Genomic DNA, 17,112 nt, shown 5'->3' on the forward strand with positions numbered 1-17,112 from the left:
AGGAGTCTTATGGCTTGGGGGTAGAAGCTGTTAAGAAGCCTTTTGGACCTAGACTTGGCGCTCCGGTACCGCTTGCCGTGCGGTAGCAGAGAGAACAGTCTATGACTAGGGCGGCTGGAGTCTTTGACAATTTATAGGGCCTTCCTCTGACACCGCCTGGTATAAAGGTCCTGGATGGCGGGAAGCTTGGCCCCAGTGATGTACTTGCGGTTGGAGGCCGAGCAGTTGCCATACCAGACGGTGATGCAACCAGTCAGGATGCTCTCGATGGTGCAGCTGTATAACTTTTTGAGGATCTGAGGACCCATGCCAAATCTTTTCAGTCTCCTGAGGGGGAATAGGCTTTGTCGTGCCCTCTTCACGACTGTCTTGGTTTGTTTGGACCATGATAGTTTGTTGGTGATGTGGACACCAAGGAACTTGAAGCTCTCAACCTGTTCCACTACAGCGCCGTCGATGAGAATGGGGGCGTGCTCAGTCCTTTTTTTTTTCCTTAGTCCACAATCATCTCCTTTGTCTTGATCACGTTGAGGGAGAGGTTGTAATCCTGGCACCACACGGCCAGGTCTCTGACCTCCTCCCTATAGGCTGTCTCATCGTTGTCGGTGATCAGGTCTACCACTGTTGTGTCGTCGGCAAACTTAATGATGGTTTTGGAGTCGTGCCTGGCCATGCAGTCATGAGTGAACAGGGAATACAGGAGGGGACTGAACACGCACCCCTGAGGGGTCCCCGTGTTGAGGATCAGTGTGGCAGATGTGTTGTTACCTTCCTCGTTGAGGAACATGTTGGTTCCGCTCATGCTCTCTCCAGAACAGCCACCTAGTCCTTGAACATCAGGAACTTTACCACTATAGACCTGGGTCTGTCACCCGGGCTGGAGATAACTTTTCCAGTCCTATGGCTCCTTGGTATAATTATGTGCTAGAGGAACACTGTCCTCTGCAGTTTTAGGTGGCAACGTCGACTAACGTTGGTGTACCCTGCATAATAGCTATACCATGCAGTTCCAGCTAGGTCAGGTTGCAGGGAAGACAGAAGCCTGGGACACTTCTGCTGTCTCAGCCACAAGGGCTAACCACGTCACAGGCTATGTTTAAGCTATTCGTGGAAAACCCTGCTAGCTTTGATAGCTACCAGCTAGGCTAGTAGCTAGCTACGCCAAACAACTTCTGACTATTTGGTCTGGCAGGATCAACAAGTATATAAACCAATCTTTGCGAGGAAATCCTGTCACAATTTTACAAAAACAATAGTTCTGATGACCAAAATTAACAGAAAATGTCACACATTACCGCACAGATATTGTTTTCTTATGAGGTAATATGCTTGTGGAAACATTACATGTATGCATCGTTGTGTATACTCTTTAGTTATTTTGTAGCACTTTTTCTATCAAGTGAAATGTTTAGATAGCTAGCCATATCTGAAAGTCAATTAGCTTTGGCTTGTAATCTTCTATGTTAGCTTGTGGCTGGAATGTATTCAGTCATTCTATTGAGTATTATTATTATTATTATTATTGTATGCTTTATATTAATGTCACGTGGAAACAATTTGTTGTATGTAGCTAATGAAAATATATATATATCACATTCACAGAAATGTATGCAATTCAATTTTGTTACGCTAACTCTTCATGATTGTGAATAAAACGCCGGCATTTTGAAAAAGTAGATTGTGCTGATTTACTGGCACATTGAACCATGTCGCAGCACATAGTATTATTTTTATTATTTTATTTTTTTGTCATTTAGCAGACGCTCTTATCCAGAGCAACTTACAGTTAGTGAGTGCATACATTTTTCATACTGGTCCCCCGTGGGAATCGAACCCACATCCCTGGCGTTGCAAGCGCCATGCTCTACCAACTGAGCTACACACGTAACCTGGCACCATCCCTACGGTGAAGCATGGTGGTGGCAGCATCATGCTGTGGGGATGTTTTTCAGCGGCAGGGACTGGGAGACTAGTCAGGATCGAGGGAAAGATGAACGGAGCAAAGTACAGAGAGATCCTTGATGAAAACCTGCTCCAGAGGGCTTTGGACCTCAGACTGGGGCGAAGGTTCACCTTCCAACAGGACAATGACCCTAAGCACACAGCCAAGACAACGCAGGAGTGACTTCAGGACAAGTCTCTGAATGTCCTTGAGTGGCCCAACCAGAGCCCGGACTTGAACCCAATCGAACATCTCTGGAGAGACCTGAAAATAGCTGTGCAGCGACGCTCCCAATCCAACCTGACAAAGCTTGAGAGGATCTGCAGAGAAGAATGGGAGAAACTCCCCAAATACAGGTGTGCCAAGCTTGTAGCGTCATACCCAAGAAGACTCAAGGCTGTAATCACTGCCAAAGGTGCTTCAACAAAGTACTGAGTAAAGGGTCTGAATACTTATGTAAATGCCTTTTTTTTTAAGATACTTTTTTATATATATACATTTGCAAAAATGTATAGAAACCTGTTTTCGGTTTGTCATTATGGGGTATTGTGTGTAGATTGATGAGGAAAAAAACAATTGAATCAATTTTAGAATAAGGCTGTAACGTAACAAAATGTGGAAAAAGTCGAGGGGTCTGAATACTTTCCGAAGGCACTGGTGGTTGTACAGAGTCTCTATCCCTGTAAGTATTGAGGGGTGGCCTGACTGGCCGAAACAGACACCATGCATCTTTATTCTACAGTCATAATTGACTACAAAGTGTAAAAAGGATAACTTTGGTCATAAAGTCAGTCTCGTCTAAAACAGAGTTTAAAACAACAAGTAAATAAAGGTTGGGTTTGGATTACAATTATGTAAACAATTCATCCCTCCTTTTTGCCAAGCTCCACGTGCAAATCACCCCTCCGCCCACTTCACTTCCCTTCAATGAATGGGGGTCTGTTTTTTCATCGCCCCCCAACACGGTTCCGATTCGACAGCCAACTATGGTTTGCATGCCCTGCCGATGGACCCTAGTACCCTACGATACGGAATAGTTGGTTGGAGTTTGTTGGTCCCCAGTGGTGGTGAGTATACCGGTAGCTAGACCATAGACTGCTGGTTATGTATATTTTGATAATCATTATCACTACCATCGCTAGCTGGCTAACGTTAGCCTACCTCAATACAACTCGGATATGTCTTGGAAACAATAATTTTTTTAAAAAGGCAAATAATTAGTAGGAAAACCTTTTGTCATGATTGTGATGTCGCCAGATTGACTTGAAATCTAGCATAACTTTAACCAGCTAACTAAGATTGAGGGAATAACCGTATTTTAACTAGCTAACATTAGCATTGCTAGCTATTTTTGACTAACTTTGCTAGTAACAGTAATGGCAACATTACCATCTCTCTAAAGTACATTTGACGACATAAAATGACAAAGTTGTTTCCGACTCATTATTTGCCTACTTTAGCAATCGTATTTCCATGCCACTATAAGTTAGTGTAATTTAGACAAAACAGTCACATTAGCCTCCGAAGTGCAACCCCATGTCTAGGGCACAAATAAATATTGGATGCAGCTATGGTGGTATTAGCTAACTCATGTCTGACTACAACAGTGGGCCATAGCAAATGATGTCACAGTTGGTTGCATAGTGTAACGGCCTGAATCTAATCCAATCTGGAGCCAGTCAGTCTACATCTGTAAAGCACAGAATTAGTCTCAGAATCATGCGACACAGGTAACCTTGTGACGCCTCCTCCATTATTAGCCAGTCTCCCTCGACTCCTATGAAAAGGACACGGCATCATGAGGCCTCTGATAGTGACCCCAGTTACTGCCCTGATGACACAGACGGCTTCATCAACAACGACAGGTAATGTGTGTTACGTGTAATGAGATAATCAAAAATACCCAGCTTGATAAACTAGCTGGCCAATTCCCCAGCCAAGCAGATACAATTAGTAGAGTCATTGTGAAGTGCATTAGCAAAAAGCGTTGTCCTTTCTTTAGAACAAAATGCAATTCACCACTTGGCCGTCTGTTATCTCACCCTGTCACAGGCCCCTACCAGACATTACGGGGTATTGTGTGTAAATTGATGAGGGGAAAAAAAAAACAATTTAATCAGTTTTAGAATAAGGCTGTAACGTAACAAAATGTGGAAAAAGTCAAGGGGTCTGAATACTTTCCGAATGCAACTGTATGTATCAAGTTTGTACAATTTGTTTTCGTTTTAAATAACGTATTTTCTCTCCAAATAGACGCAGGAAGCCGTGTGTACCATGTTCCACAACTTGGTTTCTTCCTGGGTTTCCAGGCTTCTCTCCTTCAGGCCATTAATCACTTTTCATCCGAATCCGAGCATTGTCCAGGATATGGTCGTGTCCAGATAACTTGGAGATCACCCCGTCAGTGAGGGTTATGCAACCTCGGCATTCGAAAGCATCATATTCGGTGCACTTCCAGAAGGTCTGTTACTCCTATCTGTAGGGTGCAGCCTTCATGCGACAGGATATTTTTTCCACAGGATAAATTCGGGTTCCATTGCAGCTTGTTCTGACTTCCTCTAAGAATAATGAATGCAAGATCTTTTTAAGCAGAATATTTGGATTATTAGCATATGAACGACTTGCAATTCGATTGCTGGACTATCAAAGCCATCCATCCAACCCATGTATTGTCCATCCAACCCATTTATTGTCCATCCAACCCATTTATTTAGATCCGGCAGTTCAAAGAGGATTGTTTCAAAGGTAATAAATTGGGCGTAGTTACTGTTTACTAGCAGCATACATTTGCATTCATTCTCTTAAAATAGCCTTTACTCTTCTTGTGCAATGTATAGCCTACTGTACTTTCTGCCTGTCTTGACTGTCTGCCTGTCTGGACTGTCTGCCTGTCTTGACTGTCTGCCTGTCTTGACTGTCTGCCTGTCTGGACTGTCTGCCTGTCTGGACTGTCTTCCTGTCTTGGTGAGAATCTTAAGCTAATAAAATAATAAAACAGGCTTCTTTAGTTTGTCTGTCTAGACTGTCTTCATGTCTTGGTGAGAATCTTAAATTAATAAAAACTGCCTTCTTTAGTTTGTCTGTCTGGACTGTCTTCCTGTCTTGGTGAGAATCTTAAATTAATAAAAACTGCCTTCTTTAGTTTGTCTGTCTGGACTGTCTTCCTGTCTTGGTGAGAATCTTAAATTAATAAAAACTGTCTTCTTTAGTTTGTCTGTCTGGACTGTCTTCCTGTCTTGGTGAGAATCTTAAATTAATAAAAACTGTCTTCTTTAGTTTGTCTGTCTAGACTGTCTTCCTGTCTTGGTGAGAATCTTAAATTAATAAAAACTGTCTTCTTTAGTTTGTCTGTCTGGACTGTCTGCCTGTTAGTTTTTCACATTTAAGTGAATGGGAATGTAACATTTTAATATATTCTGATAACATTTTACTTCACCAAAATCGTGTGACATAAAACACTTTTCGTTCCTTGTATTAATGGCAGTGTTATTTGCCTATCAATATAATAATCTGTGAAATTGGGCCTTGAAGTTGAACTCTGTTCCAACAATCATCAGCTGATTCAGAAAATCTTTTTCATAACGACAGTAAAGTGAACAGTTGTTGTGGTAGCACGCCAGGTTTAAAAAAAATGTTTTGATGTCTCATCCGTTACGAAAAGGTCCAAACTATACAGGGTAAATATGTAGGCCTATATTATGTTTGAAACTGGTTCAAAAGCAAAAAATAGTTATTTCCTTGGGCAGCATTTTACAACATTCCAATGTTATAGTCTTGTGAATCTATAATAATAATAAGACGCCATTTAGCAGACGCTTTTATCCAAAGCGACTTACAGTCATGCGTGCATAAATTTTTGTGTATGGGTGGCCCCGGGGATCGAACCCACTACCTTGGCGTTACAAGCGCCGTGCTCTACCAGCTGAGCTACAGAGGACCACAATCTCTCAGCCATATGTTATTATTGAAAATGGGAACAAATGGGAGAGATGGACAAATACTGATTTCAACATGTAGGGGAAAAGGCAGACATTTTAGTTGTTTATTCTACATGGACCTGTTACTTCATTTGAAAGTTATCAAAACACTTAGTTTAGAATATCTACATAAATTCCGCAATTGCATTCTTCTCATATTACTCTGTGGGCTACTGACCTATTCAAAGTTTCCTCCGGCATCTCACCATACATCTGCCTGTAGTTATTGAACTCAACCTGCAGGAGGTTTGTTTGTTGTGATTGAGTCGGGGGGGAAACAGCTGCGGGCAAGGTTCTGACAGATGGGTGTGTCTTGGTGGTGGCAAGGACACACCCAAGAAAACACCCGCATCAAACCACACCCCCAAGCCAGCTCACGTTTGGCTTCTGTCATGGCCGCCAGCATTTCTTGAGGAGCGAGACAAAAGACGAGGCCAAATCAGCGGGTGCAGTTCCCCTGCTTTATTACATCAGTCCAAAGAATAGGGAACTTTTAATGAATCAATTAGGGCCGGCCAGATATCATTCATGTTTAATGTAAATGAGTATCTCGGCTGTGCATTATCACTGGCCACTTAGTGTTTGACCTGCATGGCTCCAGTCCAGAGAGATAGCAGATCAGTTGTTTGTATTATATTGCCTGCATAAGCCAGGTTTTCGCCTTTGAAAAGTATTTCTGTTGAACTCAGACGGAGAGAAGAAATGGTTGCTGATCAGCATAGTAGGAGAAGCTCTGCCATCATTCACATTCCTTATCCCCTTCTGCTGATCTCTCTCCCTCTCTCCAACACTCTCTCCCCCCCTCTGTCCCTCTCCCCCGCTCTGTCCCTCTCTCCCGCTCTGTCCATCTCCCCCCCCTCTGTCCCTCTCCCCCACTCTGTCCCTCTCCCCCCTCTGTCCCTCTCCCCCCTCTGTCCCTCTCCCCCCTCTGTCCCTCTCCCCCTCTGTCCCTCTCCCCCCTCTGTCTCTCTTCCCCCCTCTGTCCCTCTCCCCCGCTCTGTCCCTCTCTCCCGCTCTGTCCATCTCCCCCCTCTGTCCCTCTCCCCCCCTCTGTCCCTCTCCCCCCTCTGTCCCTCTCCCCCTCTGTCCCTCTCCCCCTCTGTCCCTCTCCCTCCTCTGTCCCTCTCCCCCCTCTGTCCCTCTCCCCCTCTGTCCCTCTCCCCCCTCTGTCCCTCTCCCCCCTCTGTCCCTCTCCCCCTCTGTCCCTCTCCCCCCTCTGTCCCTCCCCCTCTGTCCCTCTCCCCCCTGTCCCTCTCCCCCCTCTGTCCCTCTCCCCCCTCTGTCCCTCTCCCCCTCTGTCCCTCTCCCCGCTCTGTCCCTCTCCGCTCTGTCCCTCTCCCCCTCTGTCCCTCTCCACCCTCTGTCCCTCTCCCCCCTCTGTCCCTCTCCCCCGCTCTGTCCCTCCCCCCGCTCTGTCCCTCTCCCCCCTCTGTCCCTCTCCCCCCTCTGTCCCTCTCCCCCCTCTGTCCCTCTCCCCCGCTCTGTCCCTCTCCACCCTCTGTCCCTCTCCCCCTCTGTCCCTCTCCCCCTCTCTGCCCCTCTCCACCCTCTGTCCCTCTCCCCCCTCTGTCCCTCTCCCCCTGTCCCTCTCCCCCCTCTGTCCCTTTCCCCCCTGTCTCTCTCCCCCACTCTCTCCCACTCCCCCCTCTGTCCCCCCCTGTCCCTCTCCCCCTCTGTCCCTCTGTCCCTCTGTCCCTCTGTCCCTCTCCCCCCTCTGCCCCTCTCCCCCCTCTGTCCCTCTCCCCCTCTGTCCCTCCCCCCTCTGTCCCTCTCCCCCCTCTGTCCCTCCCCCTCTGTCCCTCTCCCACCTCTGTCCCTCTCCCCCTCTGTCCCTCTCCCTCCTCTGTCCCTCTCCCCCCTCTGTCCCTCTCCCCCTCTGTCCCTCTCCCCCTGTCCCTCTCCCCCTCTCCCCCCTGTCCCTCTCCCCCACTCTCTCCCTCTCCCCCCCTCTGCTTTTGTCTGGGGAAAGTGTCATTTTGCTCTGTGTTCGTCTCCACCTATAATTATACCACCGTGTCACTCAGGATTATTTAGGCTCTTTCATTCAGTTTTTCCTGTTCATCAGAAGCAAAGGGCAGAATGTAGACTGGAATGGGAGAATATTAGCAGGGAAGGGCAGGATGACTGGAATGGGAGAATATTAGCAGGGAAGGGCAGGATGACAGGAATGGGAGAATATTAGCAGGGAAGGGCAGGATGACTGGAATGGGAGAATATTAGCAGGGAAGGGCAGGATGACTGGAATGGGAGAATATTAGCAGGGAAGGGCAGGATGACTGGAATGGGAGAATATTAGCAGGGAAGGGCAGGATGACTGGAATGGGAGAATATTAGCAGGGAAGGGCAGGATGACTGGAATGGGAGAATATTAGCAGGGAAGGGCAGGATGACTGGAATGGGAGAATATTAGCAGGGAAGGGCAGGATGTAGACTGGAATGGGAGAATATTAGCAGGGAAGGGCAGGATGACTGGAATGGGAGAATATTAGCATTTAAACTGTCATGAAAACCTCCTCACTTTAGTCTGAAAAGCCAGATCCATCATATCAAAATCATTGTGAGATTTTATGAAATATCAAATTTGGTAGAGGACTTTACTCTTCCCATAGACACGTATTTAATCTAACCAGTATGAAATATCCCTGCTGCCCAGAGATAAACTAACCTGACCCTGTGATGTTACTGATGTAGGTTCATGTTCATACCAACTAATGGTGACTTATTCCATTAACCAAAGAGTCACCACCCTCCGTCATTTTAAGTCACCGCTCTCCCTCTGTTACTCTGCCTCAGGAGTCCTCTGTGGTGTAGGAAGAAGAGGAAGCTAGATGTGGGAAATAGAAGATAAGGGTTGTTGTATGAAAAATGTATGCACTCACTAACTGGAAGTGGCTCTGGATAAGAGCGTCTGCTAAATGACTAAAATGTAAAAGTTGTTGTGAGGCGTTATCCTCTGAATCAGTAGAAGGTAGTAGCAGGCTATCAGGTAGTATGTAACTCTGTGTTGTTGTTTTTATCGCACTGCTTTGCTTTATCTTGGCCAGGTCGCAGTTGTAAATGAGAACTTGTTCTCAACTGGCTTACCTGGTTAAATAAAGGTGAAATAAAAAATAAAAATAAAATAGTAGCAGGCTATCAGGTAGTAGCATGTTTAAAAAAATGTCAGTGAAGACACTTGCCAGTTGGTCAGTAGTCCCGTGTAGCTCAGTTGGTAGAGCATGGCATTAGCAACGCCAGGGTTGTGGGTTCGATTCCCACGGGGGGCCAGTATGAAAAAAATAATGTATGCACTCACTAACTGTAAGTCGCTCTGGATAAGAGCATCTGCTAAATGACTAAAATGTAAATGTCAGCGCATGCTCGGAGTACACGTCCTGGTAATCCGTCTGGCCCTGCGGCTTTGTGAATGTTGACCTGCTTAAAAGTCTTACTCACACTGGCTACGGAGAGCGTGATCACATAGTCATCTGGAACAGCTGATGCTCTCATGCATGCTTCAGTGTTGCTAGCCTCGAAGTGAGCATAGAAGTGATTTAGCTCGTCTGGTAGGCTCGTGTCACTGGGCAGCTCGCGGCTGTGCTTCCCTTTGTAGTCTGTAATAGTTTTCAAGCCCTGCCACATCCGACGAGCATCAGAACCGGTGTAGTACGATTAAATCTTAGTCCTGTATTGACTCTTTGCCTGTTTGATGGTTCGTCGGAGGGCATAGCGGGATTTCTTATAAGAGTCCGGGTTCGAGTCCCGTGAGCCTACCTAGCTCAAATTCTAGACGTCGGAATGAAACAAGACTACGTCCACAAAGTGACCACTGGACTTAAAAAATGCTGGGTTGACTAAATATGTAGGTGCAACAGTTTTTATTACATTCATAATTTCGGACAATGTTAACATATTTTTTTAGCCGAAGCCCAGAGTCCTATAACAGCGTGGTCGGTTGCTCGGCAACAACACAGCTGCTTGCACCATGCTGCCAGTCATAAGAAGGGTATGGAACAGCCCTGGGCTACGGTAGATAGCTAGCTATTTGGTGGTATTCAAGCTGAAGGGTATGGAACAGCCCTGGGCTACGGTAGATAGCTAGCTATATGGTGGGATTCAAGCTGAAGGGTATGGAACAGCCCTGGGCTACGGTAGATAGCTAGCTATATGGTGGTATTCAAGCTGAAGGGTATGGAACAGCCCTGGGCTACGGTAGATAGCTAGCTATATGGTGGTATTCAAGCTGAAGGGTATGGAACAGCCCTGGGCTACGGTAGATAGCTAGCTATATGGTGGTATTCAAGCTGAAGGGTATGGAACAGCCCTGGGCTACGGTAGATAGCTAGCTATATGGTGCTATTCAAGCTGAAGGGTATGGAACAGCCCTGGGCTACGGTAGATAGCTAGCTATATGGTGGTATTCAAGCTGAAGGGTATGGAACAGCCCTGGGCTACGGTAGATAGCTAGCTATATGGTGGTATTCAAGCTGAAGGGTATGGAACAGCCCTGGGCTACTGTAGATAGCTAGCTATATGGTGGGATTCAAGCTGAAGGGTATGGAACAGCCCTGGGCTACGGTAGATAGCTAGCTATATGGTGGGATTCAAGCTGAAGGGTATGGAACAGCCCTGGGCTACGGTAGATAGCTAGCTATATGGTGGTATTCAAGCTGAGGTTAATCAATAAATGCAAACAGATATTTTGATTAACTAGATAGCCTATCTAACATTGGCTTGCTTGTACAAAGTCAGCGCAACTAGCCTCTGTAACTAGTTAACACCAGTCAGCTGAAAGCTAGCTGGCTAACGAACAGGCAAATAAAGGCTTGGCAATGAATGTGGTTTTGTTTTGATTAGCTAGCTATCTAGCTAGCTAACGTAAAGTTATACCAGTCAGATGAGGGCTAACGTTGGCTAGGTAGCTAACCAACAAGCAAGGAACGCGAGCTAGCTATATTTGACCAAATAAGGTTTTTCATATAAAGGCTTAAGTTATCATGTGTAAACTGCTGATCTCTACATTTGCGTGTAATCCGAGCACAAACAAATATGCACAAATAAAGTAGTGAACGTCTTTGGCGGCTATGATAGCCAGTTAACATTAACTAGCTAGGTAACGTTAGCTAACGTGTATGGCCACAATATATAATACTTTCTTACACAAAAAATAGCTAGTTAACATTAGTTACGTTAAGTTTAAAACAACCAAACTTTGGGAAACTGCCACACTGATCACGTTCATTTGCATTGCACAGACCAAGCTACGGTAAGATGAGGTAGCCAGATTTCAGACGGGACAAACACTGTAGTTAGCTAAGTTGCATTTCCTCAACTAAGAACCACCAAGACCACACAAACCATAGCCGAGAAAACAAATTGTTTAGTTAAGAAGAAAAAAAAGTTAGTTATGAATTGTTAAGAACCGCATATAATAAATGGTTGAACGCCAAACGCACATGTAAACAGAACCTCAGTTGTGCATGCTAATATCAACTTATCAGACTCGACTGACAGTATCCCTGTTTCAAACACGTCGAATAAATTCCAGATCCGGCATACGTGCTCTCTCCTGCTGACTGATTAACGCAGTGTCAATTTACTTTTCAGTGTGTTCACAGAAAACCTGAAGTCGCCATGCACAAGTAAAACGTGTTCAGGGGGTTACACACGGGGTAAAACAACAACATCAGAATCATTGCTTGCGCAACGTGCCAGCCTGGTCTCATAACCTAGATGTAAATCCAGGACACTGATTTTAGTATGATATGTTACGTTTGGTTACATAAGACAGAAGGTTAATTAAGACAAAATAAAATGAGGGTGGATGGTCAGGGTGGAAGGGTGGGCGTATAACGCGGATGTCTAGCAACCCAAAGGTTGAGTGTTCCAATCTCATCATAAACAACTTTTGCATTTTAGCTATAGTGGCTTGCGAAAGTATTCACCCACTCTTGGCATCTTTCCTATTTTGTTGCCTTACAACCTGGAATTAAAATGGATTTTTGAGGGGTTTGTATAATTTCATTTACAAAACATGCCTACCACTGCTCCAGCTCCTTCAAGTTAGATGGGTTCCGCTGGTGAACAGCAATCTTTAAGTCACATACTACAGATTCTCAATTGGATTGAGGTCTGGGCTTTGACTAGGCCATTCCAAGACATTTAAATGTTTCCCCTTAAACCACTCAAGTGTTGCTTTAGCAGTATGCTTAGGGTCATTGTCCTGCTGGAAGGTGAATCTCCGTCCCAGTCTCAAATCTCTGGAAGACTGAAACAGGTTTCCCTCAAGAATTTCCCTGTATTTAGCGACATCCATCATTCCCTTCAATTCTGACCAGTTTCCCAGTCCCTGCCGATGAAAAACATCCCCACAGCATGATGCTGCCACCACCATGCTTCACTGTGGGGATGGTGTTCTCGGGGTGATGAGAGGTGTTGGGTTTGCACCAGACATAGAGTTTTCCTTGATGGCCAAAAAGCTAAATTTTAGTCTCATCTGACCAGAGTACCTTCTTCCACATGTTTGAAGAGTCTCCCACATGCCTTTTGGCGAACACCAATCGTGTTTGCTTATTTTTTTTCTTTAAGCAATGGCTTTTTTCTGGCCACTCTTCCATAAAGCCCAGCTCTGTGGAGTGTACGGCTTAAAGTGGTCCTATTGACAGATACTCCAATCTCCGCTGTGGAGCTTTGCAGCTCCTTCAGGGTTATCTTTGATCTCTTTGTTGCCTCTCTGATTAATGCCCTCTTTGCCTGGTCCGTGAGTTTTGGTGGGCGGCCCTCTCTTGGCAGGTTTGTTGTGGTGCCATATTCTTTCCATTTTTTAATAATGGATTTAATGGTGCACCGTGGGATGTTCAAAGCTTCTGATATTTTTTTATAACCCAACCCTGATCTGTACTTCTCCACAACTTTGTCCCTGACCTGTTTGGAGAGCTCCTTGGTCTTCATGGTGCCGCTTGCTTGGTGGTGCCCCTTGCTTAGTGGTGTTGCAGACTCTGGGGCCTTTCAGAACAGGTGTATAGCTGACACCGAGCGCACCCCTCTGCTCCGCCCCTCCAACCCAGGCTTCCCCTCTGGCAATCCAGGGGCCTATTCTGCCACTGTCACTACAGTAACCACCGCCCAGTGCCTAGGCTCTCCCACTCACTGTGACTCGCCCATCCTGGAATATGAGGGCTACTACTCCCCTCAGGAGGAGTCAGACTCTGATACTGAGGAGGGAGGGGTGGACTCCCACCCCTCAGACGATGACACTGCCCAGCTCATTGGTAGGGGCACAGTGGGGGTCTGAGAGCCTGGAGGCAGCTGAGATTAAATTACTTTGTGCTAGCTGAAAAGATCCAGTCTTGTCACCCAGTGTGTTTTTATCACACTAAAAAGTTTAACTGGTTTATGGAGCTGTGGCTCAGCCATAGACTTTCTAGAACACTATTGTCACTTAGATTTTTACATATTTTATCAATGTTGCTAGCTCTAAGATGTTAATATGAAGCCAAGATTCTGCTACATTTTAGCAGTCCTTTTTAAACCTGTCTAAAACATGAGGCACATATTGATAAGTACAGTAAAGTTAAACAGAGACGAAGAGGGGGGGGAGGGCGAAGCTGACACCGAGCGCACCCCTCGGCACCTTCCGGAGACATTTGAAACCCCACCTCTTTAAGGAATACCTGGGATAGGATAAAATAATCCTTCTACCCCCCCTTACCCCCAACCCCCCCAAAAAAAAAACATTGTAAAGTGGTTATCCCACTGGCTATAAGGTGAATGCACCAATTTGTAAGTCGCTCTGGATAAGAGCGTCTGCTAAATGACGTAAATGTAAATGTATATACTCATGCGACAGATCATGTGACACTTAGATTGCACACAGGTGGACTTTATTTAACTAATTATGTGACTTCTGAAGGTAATTGGTTGCACCAGATCTTATTTAGGGGCTTCATAGCAAAGGGGGTGAATACATATGCACGCACCACTTTTCCGTTATTAATTTTTTATAATTTTTTGAAACAAGTTATTTTTTTCATTTCACTTCACCTATTTGGACTATTTTGTGTATGTCCATTACATGAAATCCAAATAAAAATCAATTTAAATTACAGGTTGTAATCCAACAAAATAGGAAAAACGCCAAGGGGGATGAATACTTTTGCAAGGCACTGTAGCTATTTCTTTAGCAAGCTAAAAACACTGAGCCTAATGTTAGCTAGCTAACTAACTACAGTGAGGGAAAAAAGTATTTGATCCCCTGCTGATTTTCTGCGTTTGCCCACTGACAAAGACTTGATTAGTCTATCATTTTAATGGTAGGTTTATTTGAACAGTCAGAGACAGAATAACAACAAAAAAATCCAGAAGAACGCATGTCAAAAATGTTATAAATTGATTTGCATAAATTGACGGTATTTTCAATAGCTAGCTGTCCTCCAGCCAGAGACACCAATGTATCCCTGGGACTGTCAGGCTGTCTGTAGGAGCATCTAGCATCACTATGGTGATGATGTGCTGTTGAATTTGAGATGTAAGACACATTTCCAGAAAGGAACACAATAAAGACATTATAATTATTATTATTAGGATGGGGGTGGAGGGAGAGAGAGAGGGGAGAAGGGGTGGGAGGGAGAGAGGGAGAGGGGGAGGGAGAGAGAGAGAGAGGAGAGGGGGAGGGAGGGAGGGGGAGGGAGGGAGAGAAGGAGAGGGGGAGGGAGAGGGGGAGAGGGGAGGGAGGGAGAGAGGGGAGAAGGGGTGGGAGGGAGAGAGGGGAGAGGGGGAGGGAGAGAGAGAGGGGGAGAGGGGAGGGAGGGAGGGGGAGGGAGGGAGAGAAGGAGAGGGGGAGGGAGAGGGGGAGAGGGGGAGAAGGGAGAGAGAGAGGGGAGAGGGGAAGGGAGGGAGAGAGAGAGGGGAGAGGGGAAGGGAGGGAGAGAGAGAGGGGGAGAGGGGGAGGGAGGGAGAGAGAGAGGGGAGAGGAGGGGAGGGAGAGAGGGGAGATGGGGAGGGAGAGAGAGAGAGAGGGGAGAGGAGGGGGAGGGAGATGGGGAGGGAGGGAGAGAAAGAGGAGAGAGGGGGAGGGAGGGAGGGAGAGAGCGAGAGGAGAGAGGGGAGAGAGAGAGAGGGGAGAGAGGGGGAGGGAGGGAGAGAGAGAGGGGGAGAGAGAGAGGAGAGAAGGGAAGGGGGGGAGGGAGAGAGGGGGAGAGGGGGGAGGGAGGGAGAGAGACAGGGGAGAGGGGGAGGAGAGAGAGGGGAGAGTGGGAGAGTGGGAGGGAGGGAGAGAGAGAGAGGGGAGAGAGAGGAGGGAGGGAGAGAGAGAGGGGAGAGGGGGAGGGAGGGAGAGAGAGAGGGGAGAGGGGGAGGGGGAGAGAGAGAGGGGAGAGAGGGAGGGAAAGAGAGAGGGGAGAGGGGGAGGGAGGGAAAGAGAGAGGGGAGAGAGGGAGGGAAAGAGAGAGGGGAGAGGGGGAGGGAGGGAAAGAGAGAGGGGAGAGAGAGAGGGAGAGGGGGAGGGAGGGAAAGAGAGAGGGATTGAGTAAGAATAAGATATAGAATAGAGAGAGGAAGAGAGAGATCAACATGCTCTGGGTAATTCAGGATGGGTAGTCACACCACGTCAACATGCTCTGGGTAGTCACACCACATTAACATGCTCTGGGTAGTCACACCACGTTAACATGCTCTGGGTAGTCACACCACATTAACATGCTCTGGGTAGTCACACCACGTCAACATGCTCTGGGTAGTCACACCACATTAACATGCTCTGGGTAGTCACACCACGTTAACATGCTCTGTGTAATTCAGGATGGGTAGTCACACCACATTAACATGCTCTGGGTAGTCACACCACGTTAACATGCTCTGTGTAATTCAGGATGGGTAGTCACACCACATTAACATGCTCTGGGTAGTCACACCACGTTAACATGCTCTGTGTAATTCAGGATGGGTAGTCACACCACGTTAACATGCTCTGGGTAGTCACACCACGTTAACATGCTCTGGGTAGTCACACCACGTTAACATGCTCTGGGTAATTCCAGATGGGTAGTCACACCACGTTAACATGCTCTGGGTAGTCACACCACGTTAACATGCTCTGGGTAATTCCAGATGGCTAGTCACACCACGTTAACATGCTCTGGGTAGTCACACCACGTTAACATGCTCTGTGTAATTCCAGATGGGTAGTCACACCACGTTAACATGCTCTGGGTAGTCACACCACATTAACATGCTCTGGGTAGTCACACCACATTAACATGCTCTGGGTAATTCCAGGTGGGTAGTCACACCACATTAACATGCTCTGGGTAGTCACACCACATTAACATGCTCTGGGTAGTCACACCACATTAACATGCTCTGGGTAGTCACACCACGTTAACATGCTCTGGGTAATTCCAGGTGGGTAGTCACACCACATTAACATGCTCTGTGTAATTCCAGATGGCTACCCGAGAGATGAGATGATTTACAAGTGGAGGAAGAACTCCGTGGAGACATCAGACCAGAGGTCCTGGAGACTCTATCAGTTTGACTTCATGGGACTACGCAACACTTCAGACATAGTCAAGACAACAGCAGGTAAGGTTGTTTACTGTTAATGTTGTATTTGGTAATAATGTATTTCATGTATCTTAATGAATGTGAGAGTGTTCTGAGGCAGGTCACTATCTCTCTATTCCTCTAAACTGGCATCTCTTGCAGAGTTGACTCTTACCAGCTGGTTTTTCATTGTCTTTTTCATGGTCTTTCAAGACAGATTTGAGTTGTTGTTGTTGTAATCATTTTATTTGGAAGCTTGATTCACAGTCCCTCGAAATATAGTCATTTTCGTGAATTTAGCCAAGCGGAGTTTATCACTTTTGGGGTATCCATGCAGAAAAACAAATGCGTGTATGTCCCGGTGATTGTCCTGGTAAGCAGTAATGTTCCTAGCTGCCATGCCAACACCATCAGCTGGGCCCAACAGCTGGAGATGGGCTGGTTACACCGACCTCCTCCTACCAAATCAGTCTCATTGGAAGTACGTCATCAGTTTCCTTTCATTTTGATGGGTAACAGAAGGCAGGCACTCTGAATGAAATATTAATTAAATTAAAAGAATATACCTTGTGCATTTAAAAAATGTGATTTTCCTGTGTTTTATTTACATTTCCACACTATGAGGTTGGAATAATACTGTGGAATTGTGAAAATGATGATAATTCCCTTTTA

General features: G+C 46.2%; 1 protein-coding gene, 1 long non-coding RNA gene and 1 other non-coding gene across 3 annotated transcripts in view; all 3 read left to right on the forward strand.

Annotated features, from left to right (window-relative positions):
- The window catches only part of LOC121534184 (gamma-aminobutyric acid receptor subunit gamma-3), a 161,011-nt gene that overhangs the window by 54,633 nt on the left and 89,266 nt on the right, over nt 1–17,112 (forward strand). Inside the window, exon 3 of the mRNA XM_045205591.1 lies at nt 16,342–16,479. Coding sequence (XP_045061526.1) covers nt 16,342–16,479 — 138 coding nt within the window. The remainder of the gene's footprint in view (nt 1–16,341; nt 16,480–17,112) is intronic.
- LOC121534186 lies at nt 2,866–4,852 on the forward strand. The gene is made up of 3 exons (XR_005994549.2): nt 2,866–3,009; nt 3,703–3,807; nt 4,196–4,852. It is a non-coding gene; the product is annotated as an uncharacterized LOC121534186 (long non-coding RNA).
- Nucleotides 9,112–9,185, forward strand: trnaa-agc. The gene has a single exon. It is a non-coding gene; the product is annotated as a tRNA-Ala (tRNA).

Source organism: Coregonus clupeaformis, chromosome 20 (assembly GCF_020615455.1).
Source record: "Coregonus clupeaformis isolate EN_2021a chromosome 20, ASM2061545v1, whole genome shotgun sequence".
In the NCBI taxonomy this organism is placed as follows: Eukaryota; Metazoa; Chordata; class Actinopteri; order Salmoniformes; family Salmonidae; genus Coregonus; species Coregonus clupeaformis.